We start from the raw sequence: 8,663 nt of genomic DNA on the forward strand, positions 1-8,663 counted from the left end.
GCATGTGACGGTGCGTCCAAGCTGGGGGCCTTGTCCGAGGGGACAGTTTCCTTCACCTGAGCTGGTTGAGCTGTTTGCTAAGAGAACCACCCAACCCCGCCCCCCGGAGCAGGGGGGGTGCCACTGCCCACCGCGCCCCCCAGCACTTGCTCCACCCGGAGGGCACACGTGGTTGTTTTTTGTTTTATTTTTTTATTTTTTATTTTTTTAGATTTTACTTATTTATTCATGATAGACATATATATATATATAGAGAGAGAGAGAGGGGCAGAGACACAGGCAGAGGGAGAAGCAGGCTCCATGCAGGGAGCCTCATGCGGGACTCCAGGATCATGCCCTTGGGCCAAAGGCAGGTGCCAAACCGCTGAGCCAAGGATCCCCTTGTTTTATTTTCAATTAAAGTTTTATTTTGCTATAATCTTATTCAAGTCTAATTAACATACAGTGTTATATTAGCTTCAGGGGTACAATATAATGATTCAACAATTCTAGACATTTCTCAGTACTCCTCAGGGTAAGAGTACCCTGAAGCTCCCCGCTCTTGGTGGACAGATGGGCCTCTGGTCTGGTGGAGGCAAGACGGACACTTGGACCCAGCTGACCACCATGTAATGACTCAGATTTGTTATCTGGGAGGCTTCACACTCTACGCTCTGGGCCTGAAATCCTGGCAGATTCTTTCCCTCTACGTGTTGACGTCAACACTGTTTGGTTTCCCTTTGCTGTTTGAAAAAAAGGAAACACCCAGACATCTGTCGATATAGGATTTATGATTCACCACCGGGTCTCAACATTAGTTGGGGCATTGGGAAAGAACTTAACGTGGCTGCTGAGTGGAAACCAAGGGGAGGGGTCTGGGAAAAGGCAACGCCAGGGGGCCGATGCCTACGCATCCACGTCTGCGCAGATGGAGAGTCCAAAGATGCCCAGGAATCCGACTTTTGAACAGACGCCAGTACCGACAGTGTCTGAAAAAGGGACAAAATTGCAAAAAAGGAGCCTTGAGAAATACAGCGTTAGAAAGCAGCAAACCGATGCCTTCTGGTTACTGCCTTGACCAGGGGTCGTACGTGTAGTTCCAGGTCCCCCAAGTCCTTGGCTCTCCGCGTGCTGCAAAGGGGAGAGCGCCTCAGCTTCCCCAACACTGACAAGCCCTGGGGCGCCTGGTGCTCAGCCGGTGAAGCAGGGGCCTTCAGCTCAGGCCGTGATCCAGGGCCCCCCACCCTCGGGCTCCCCGCTCAGCGGAGGAATCTTCTTCGCCCCCTCTCTTTGCCCCTCGCCCCCACTCGTGTACTCTTTCTCTCTCTCTCTCTTGCATGCGCTCGCACTCTCTCTGAAATAAATAAAATAATAATAATAATAAAAAAAGACTGACAACTCCTAGAAGCGCTGTCTGGCTCTGTTCGATGGATGCTCTGACACTCTGCACTGGGACCCGCGGGTCACTTTTACTTGTATAAGTACTAATGACGCTACTAAAAGAAAGATGTCTTAAAAAGTTTTTTTGTAGACCGTAAAACACGTGATAAATGCTAATTATTTTCTTTTTTATCTTGCCTTCCACTAGGCTGGGGAATTTACCTTGTTCCATTCACCATCCGCGGCCTGACCCCTCTTTCCCTCTGGCCACTGTCGCATGCTTGGAGACTTTGTATACAGATGCCAGTAATGGCTGCGGCGACGGCCGTCCCCTGGGTGACTCAAGGGTCTACTCCCCGCCAATCGGGGCACGTGGCTCGCTCTTTCTTAGCCTCGTTCTATCCTAGATTCGCTTTTTTGAAGAATAATTGACAAATGGACCTGTGTGTATTTCAAGGGTGCACTGTGATGCTTCGCTACACATACGCATCGTAGGACGGTGACCGAGATCAAGAGAACACAACCCTCGCCTCACAGAGTTAACGTGGGCAACTCGTGTGCGTGTGTGTGTGTGAAGGACTGAGTAGATCTGAAGATCTCAGGCCTTCCAAGCCTGCAGAACTGTGTTACCGACTCCGCTCAGCGCGCCGCACATTAGGGAACCCGACGGTCCTTCCTCAGCACCTGGGACATCCCAAAGATTCCTCCTCTGGGTGAACCCATCCACTTTCCCAGCCAGACTCTGAGTCCGTTGGTGGCAGAGTCTTACTCACTTCTGTGTCTCCCTAACGTGTGGCACAATTTGCACAGACGCTGGCGTTCAGTTCCTGACGCCAACTGCCAGGAGCCGAGCTCCACGTCCACCCCTGCTCACCCACAGGGGAGCCTTCACGACATCCGTGACGAAGGGATAGCTGGCTGGTACTCACGTGGCTTCTCGAACACCTCCCCCTTGTACAGGGGGACGTGACTGCACAGCTCCTTGATGGGCGAGCCGAACAGGAACCAGTCTATGTGCATGATCAGGGACTGCAGCGGGTTGTACTTGACCCAGAGGTACTTATCGGAGAAGATGCTTTGCATGGCCTGGAGCAGCGGGGGGGTGGGGGGGAGGATAAAATAGGTGGACGCCACCCGGTGTTCCGTATTCTACGTCGACTTTTCGTGCTACTAAGCAGAGGCAGCCAGGAGCCCCAGGACACCCTGTCCTCTGAGCACTCAGTCTGCAGAGGAGCCTCAGTAGGACGCGGTGGCTTCACCGTGGGGGCCCTGAAACCTAGGGAGGGTGAACCCCCGGGCAAAGGAGGCACAGATGGCAGGACACAGGGGGAGGGAGAAGGAAGCTGTGCTCGTGCTCTCCCGGGTGGCCCCTTGGCTCCTGTGCAACTTCCCTCGTGCCCTCGTGTTTCCGCCCGCACCACGTCTCAAGCCCTGGCGTCCAGCCTGTGCCACAGAAACAGCGGAACAGGTAACAAGCCGCGGCATCGGGGCCTGCGCGGTAGCGATCGAGCTGAGAGATGCGCTCGGGTCCCCCAAGCCGTGAACGAGGAAGCACTGACAGGTGGAGACGACGCGTCCACGGGAAGGTCTAACACTATGACCTTCCCCTTGAGCCTCGTCACTCCTCTGGAGGCGCCAGTTCTCCCCGGATGAAGAACAGGGAATAAGGGGGCGCCCAGGGCTCAGCGGTGGAGCATCTGCCTTGGGCCCAGGGCGTGACCCTGGGGTCCCGGGATCGAGTCCCGCGTTGGGCCCCCTGCAGGGACCTGCTCCTCCCTCCGCCTGGGTCTCTGCCTCTCTCTCTGCGTCTCTCATAACTAACTAACTAACTAACTAACTAACTAACTAAATAAATAAATAAATAAAATCTTAAAAGAACAGGGAATAAGTAGGGGTTCAGCAAAATTACCTGTTTCTCATAGGTGTACCGTTTTAGCTGGTCCAGGGAGGGGATGGCCTTATGGTTCATCTTCAGGATGTAGCAGGCTCTTCGGGACAGCACCCTGGAGGCGATGTAGCCCTGAGGCAGCGAGAACACGGTTACTGGCCCTCCTGGTCCCCTGGCTTCTGGGCTGCGGGGGGTAGGTGGGCTGGACCCTTGGGGCTGGAGGAAAGCCCTGAGACGGCGCAGGGAGGGCCACCCCCAAACCCATTCCATGCATTCACCTTCTTTTGCCTGATAGTTTAACTTCTTCACTAGCTGTCGCTCCCTCTGAGGCGGGACAGAGCCGTGCCCTGTGTCCCAGGTCTCCCGGTTTGCACCCCGGGCCTGTAGTCTGCGGGCTCTGGACAGTCAGGAAGCAGCAGCTCCCTCTCTCTCTCTCTCTCTCTGCCTTTCCCTCAACTTGGGACGGATGCAGTCCCCTTTAGAACTGTGCGTTCCACCAAGCTCCTTCCTAGCCACAGGTGCTATCTAGATTTAAATTCAAATTAAGCAACATTGAAAATCTTTAAATGGCCTGTCCCAGTCCGCGCTCAGCAGCCACACGCGGCAGGTAGCGTCTCTACTGGGAAACACAGATGGCGAAGGTTTTCACCGTTGCAGGGGACCCCTACACTCCTGCGCACGGCGCAGCCCCCGCTGCCAACACCCCCCCCCTTTCATCTGTCCTCCCCTCCTTGACGACTGGCTTCTCTCTAGCCAGTCTCCACCTGAGACCCGGGCTGGTGGGTCGGGCCCGGCCTGGAGGCGGGTGAGGCCCATGGAGCCAGGTGGGAGCGGAGGCCACCTAACCTTCATCCCAAATGGGGTTTTCTCCATGGATTTCCAAATTATTATACAGTCCGTGAGGCTGTGTGTCATACAAACGGTCTTCTAGTTCCTATTTTTCAATTCTCACAAATTGCCAGTTCCTAAAATTCAAAAATAGACTAAGGCAAAGCCCGATGGTTGTGGAAGGGGCTAAACCAAGTCCTCACCACTCTGGGATTTTCTTCTTTTTTTTTTTTTTTTTTTTTTTTTTTTTTTGAGACACTGCTGATTGCCCTGAAATCTGCCTTAAAAAACAATTTAAGTAGACCTTTCTTTAAAATGGTATCTTTCAAAAAATACATAAAATAAAATAATAAAATAAAACAAAATGGTATCTTTCAAAGAGTGAGTGCATGCTCTCACATGCACCCTAGAACTCCTAATGGCGATGGGGAGGAGTCTTTTCTTCCTACAAGAAAAGGACACAGAAAGTGTGTTCAAATGTCCGGTGAGATGAACTACAACCTCCTTAGAGCCACAGTGCCTAGCTCTGCCCCACGGTAGGAACAAGCTCCTTACCAGGTGGAACAAGTGGAAAACAAACAAATAAATGGATAAAGGACCAAATAACTTCTCTGAGCAATTTTCTAAGACTTACTACTAATACTAGTAACTGAAACTTGGAAATAGTTTGGAGTTTTTGGTTAACATATGCTCCTTCTTCCAGAAGTATGATTTACTGTCATCCGACTTACATGGTTAAATGTGCATAGATGTTGTGGATTTCTGCTATTCTGTGATTGCTTATTCTGAAATCGTTCTTTTTTTGGCACAGGTTTTCATATTAGAAGCCCTAATTCATTCATTTGTTCCTTCAGTGAATATTTTTGAGAGCCTGTGTGCCAGGCTGCACTCTGGGTTTTGGCCCACCCTTCTAGACGCTTTCTGAGCCTGTAGGGAAACAGTATCAGGATGCTTCCGATTGCCACCTGAAAAGGTGAAGCAAATGCGTATCTTTCCTGTCATACTTTTTTTTTGCTTAGAAATGGTTTTTTGGGAGGGGCACCTGGGTGTTCTTAAGTGTCCGACCCTTGGTTTCAGCTCAGGTCACAATCTCAGGGTCATGAGATCGAGCCCCCAGCCCGACTCTGAACTCAGAGTCTGCTTCAGGTTCTCTCTCTCCCTCTCCCGATGGCCCTTCCCCTCCTCTGGTGCATGCTCTCGCTCTTGCTCTCGCTCTCTCTCTCTCTCTCTCTCAATAAAATAATTAAATAAAATCTTTTTGAAAAGGGAAAAGCAAAAGCAAGGAAAATTGTAAAAGAATCGCAACGATAGTTCTTGGGTAGTAAGTGGCCACCCCTCCACCCTTTAGAAATCCAGTCTTGAAGAATGTGCAATTTCCCTTGCTGCTTACATGTTTATAGTCAAAAATTGTGGTAGAGGAGCATGATCCTGCGTGGACGTTAACGATGGCGATGTTTTTTTGATTGTCAATGGACACCGTCTCCTGAAGATTGCCACCATTGTTGTTTGGGCTGATGATGTTATAAACCTAGATTAACATCAAAGACATAATGGTTTGTCCATAAATCATGGGCACTGGAAAGGCAACCCTCTTGACAAAATAAAGCCTTCCACTTGCTATGAACAAGAGACTGAAGCCTGAAACCTCCTCACTGGCATCCTAGACCAAAGACACATGCTAAAGTAGGAATGCGAAGCTCTTCTTCATATGAGAAATGGGAGAAGCAGTGACATCACACGAGAAATGAGATGGACCACATTTTAAAGCAATGGGTTGCATTTATTTTTTAAGTCATTGCAGTTGAAAAGAAATAACCAATCGTTTCGTTTCCATTTTTGGTTATTTCTGGGATTCCATCCCAAATAGGGCATATGCGCTCTCTACGGTCCTTCAGATAGATTATCTTGTCTCTTCCTTGCCCCCTCCCAATTACTCCAAGATATAAAATCCATAGTGAACCGACTTACCTCGTATCCATGGGATTGTGTCCCAAAGATGGCCAGCACCAGAAATACCACCTGAAAGACAGACCAGTTGCATCCACTCTCTATAGGGCAGTCACTGAGGGTAGGGACCTACAGGGGACACTGGACAAGACCAGCACAAGTCTCAGAAAATATACGCCCTGAGACACAGGTGTGTGGTCATGGGCAGCCAACAGTCCATTTCCAAGATGTGAAACACACATTCCCTCATTTGGCAGGTATTTATTGACTTCGTGCTATTTGTCATTCTTCTATCTTTATGCCCAATTCCCAACCCTTCCCAACATCCTAATCTTCTAGGTAGCACACGTTCTCATGCCAGAAACAAGTTGGAGCAGGTGAACAGTGATAAGAAGGAACACCCTGGTGTGACACATAGTGGATTTGGATTACGGGAGTGAAGTTGTATTTTATGGTTAAAAAATATATATATTTAATTCCTTGAGACTGAGGGGGTAAAACAGATTTACAGTGGGTTTGTGGATGATAGAGCTACCATGGATTCCCAAGGGAAATTATGAAAACAGGAAACTTGGAGGCATGGCTAACGTTTGAGGCTGACACCAAGGACGGGATCCTTAGTGAGGCCGTCAGACAAATGTTAGGCTAATGGGCTTTGAGGCCGACATTGATGCAGTTCTGACATTTTGCTGCAGTTTAGAGTCTTCTCCAACCTGTGGATCCCAGTTTTGTGTTCTCTGTTCCCAACACCACAATGTACGGCGCTGTCATTGCAAACCGCTCACGGAGGGGATCTGCAGGAAGGCAGATATTTTTAAGACCTATCAGGAGGATTTTTCTATTTTCCTGACAAACACCAAGAACATTTGTCTTCTGAGGCCTGGGGGTGGGGTGTCTGACCAAGACCTGTATGTAGATACCTGACCTGGCTACCTGCACAGCCCCACTCCTTCCCTGACTCAGGGCCAGCTCCTGTAACTCCTGGCAATCCTCTGTATTCTATTTAACGGGTCTAATACAGAGGTTTGAACAGATGAGTGGACGACTCGCCACCAGAGTGATGTAATTAGAGCGAGCTCAGGAAGTGTCCCCGGTCCCCAAGTAGCCACCCACCCGACACCTTGATTCATGCACCACGGTGACGGGTCTATGTTTCAGTCACAGACCTCCTCGTGGAAAATCAAGAGACGCCTTGGAGCTGGAACTCTTTAAGCCAACAATCTTGAACACCTGGTGGGGAGGAACTCCTCATTTTGCTTTCTCCCTCAACAACTCCATGAGAATAAGGGATAGATAACTGGTGGAAGGAGTTCCATTCTGGGTCAAAACACAAACCTCTGTTCATGGAGCACTGCAGAGTGAAGCCGTGGGAGCCTGGGATCGGGGCTGGGGTCGGCAGGAGGAGGGAAGACACGGCAGAAACACTACGCCGTGATCGCTCCCGCCAGCGGGATGGGGACGGGTACCTTTCAGGTCTAAACCTCATATTTACCGGAATGGGAAAATCACATTCCTCTGTGCCTCAGTCTCCTCATCTGTAGAACGGGGTAACACTACTCAGCTCACAGAGCTGTTGAAGTAAAGAATCAAAGTATGTACGTTTAGCCTAGAATCTAATACACACTTAGCAAATGACTGCTGCTATTGTCTTTTCCAAAAAATTATACCTTCTCTTTTAAGTAGTAGATGCTATTGCCCTAAAACACCTACATTCCTTCCCAAGCTCATAAGAAGGAATTATTAAAAATTCTCCAAAATTAAAATCCTCTAGATATTTCCAAAATGTTTTCTTTGCATCTTTTTTAGTAAACATCTCGGAAAATAGACAGCAGACAAATAAATATCCGACTTAATATTTAACACTATCCCTGCCAAAAACATGATGTAATTCAATCACAGAAGCTTAGAAGCATGCACAGTGTTCACCTAAGACTTCTGAAATCCAAGGCATATTGGATTCACATGTTCCCTGCAAGAGCCACCACAAGACTATAAAGAAGCATAAGCAAATACTCACGAGGATTTTCATTTTGCCTGATGGGAAGAAGGAGCCAGAGCAAGTGAGGCTGCCAGTGCAACTTCTACCCTTTATATTAGCTTTAAGGTGTGGAAATCTCTTTCCAGAATAATTACTCTGGGAAAGGCTATGTCCATATCTCTGACAAACCCGAGCAAACTCCTTTATCAGGATTGAGACCCAGTGACATAACCTGGTATCAGTAAAGTTCATTCGTCAGTGATAAAAATTTACCACTTGGTCACTCAGCAAATACTCCTTATCTGCATTATGTTGCAGTCAAGATCTCAATTTCCACCCTTTAAAAATATTGCAAGGGGATGCCTGGGTGGCTCAGAGGTTCAGCGTCTGCCTTTGGCCCAGGGTGTTACCCCGGGGTCCCAGGATCGAGTCCCGCGTCGGGCTCCCTGCACGGAGCCTGCTTCTCCCTCTGCCTGTATCTCTGCCTCTCTCTCTCTGTCTCTCATGAATAAGTAAATAAAATCATAAATAAATACATAAATAAATAACAAGATGCTTGTTCAACACCAACATCTTATAGAAATACAAGGACATGGTCTTACTCTCTGCCCCCTACGGTAAAGCCCTCCCTTAAGCCCTACGTTGGGGCTTTAGTGTCTTTCC

The 8,663-nt window shown here is 48.9% G+C and overlaps 1 protein-coding gene across 1 annotated transcript; it reads right to left on the reverse strand.

The window, feature by feature from the left end:
* Positions 1–384: 384 nt before the first annotated feature.
* GKN2 (gastrokine 2) lies at positions 385–8,148 on the reverse strand. The gene is made up of 6 exons (XM_038549547.1): positions 8,040–8,148; positions 6,044–6,094; positions 5,466–5,603; positions 3,269–3,379; positions 2,289–2,445; positions 385–968 (listed from the first exon to the last, which is right to left on the reverse strand). The coding sequence occupies exons 1-6, from the start codon at positions 8,049–8,051 to the stop codon at positions 886–888; spliced, it is 552 nt and encodes a 183-aa protein (XP_038405475.1). The 5' UTR covers positions 8,052–8,148; the 3' UTR covers positions 385–885.
* Positions 8,149–8,663: the final 515 nt, after the last annotated feature.

The sequence above is a fragment of the Canis lupus genome, chromosome 10, assembly GCF_011100685.1.
Source record: "Canis lupus familiaris isolate Mischka breed German Shepherd chromosome 10, alternate assembly UU_Cfam_GSD_1.0, whole genome shotgun sequence".
NCBI classification, from domain to species: Eukaryota; Metazoa; Chordata; class Mammalia; order Carnivora; family Canidae; genus Canis; species Canis lupus.

Excerpts from the sequence above, each read along its gene's own strand:
- GKN2 (XM_038549547.1), bottom strand. Across the intron at positions 5,604-6,043 it reads CACAATCCCATGGATACGAG|GTTTATAACATCATCAGCCC; the intron begins GTAAGTCGGTTC and ends ATGTTAATCTAG. Across the intron at positions 969-2,288 it reads GGAGGTGTTCGAGAAGCCAC|ACACTGTCGGTACTGGCGTC; the intron begins GTGAGTACCAGC and ends TCCCTTTTTCAG.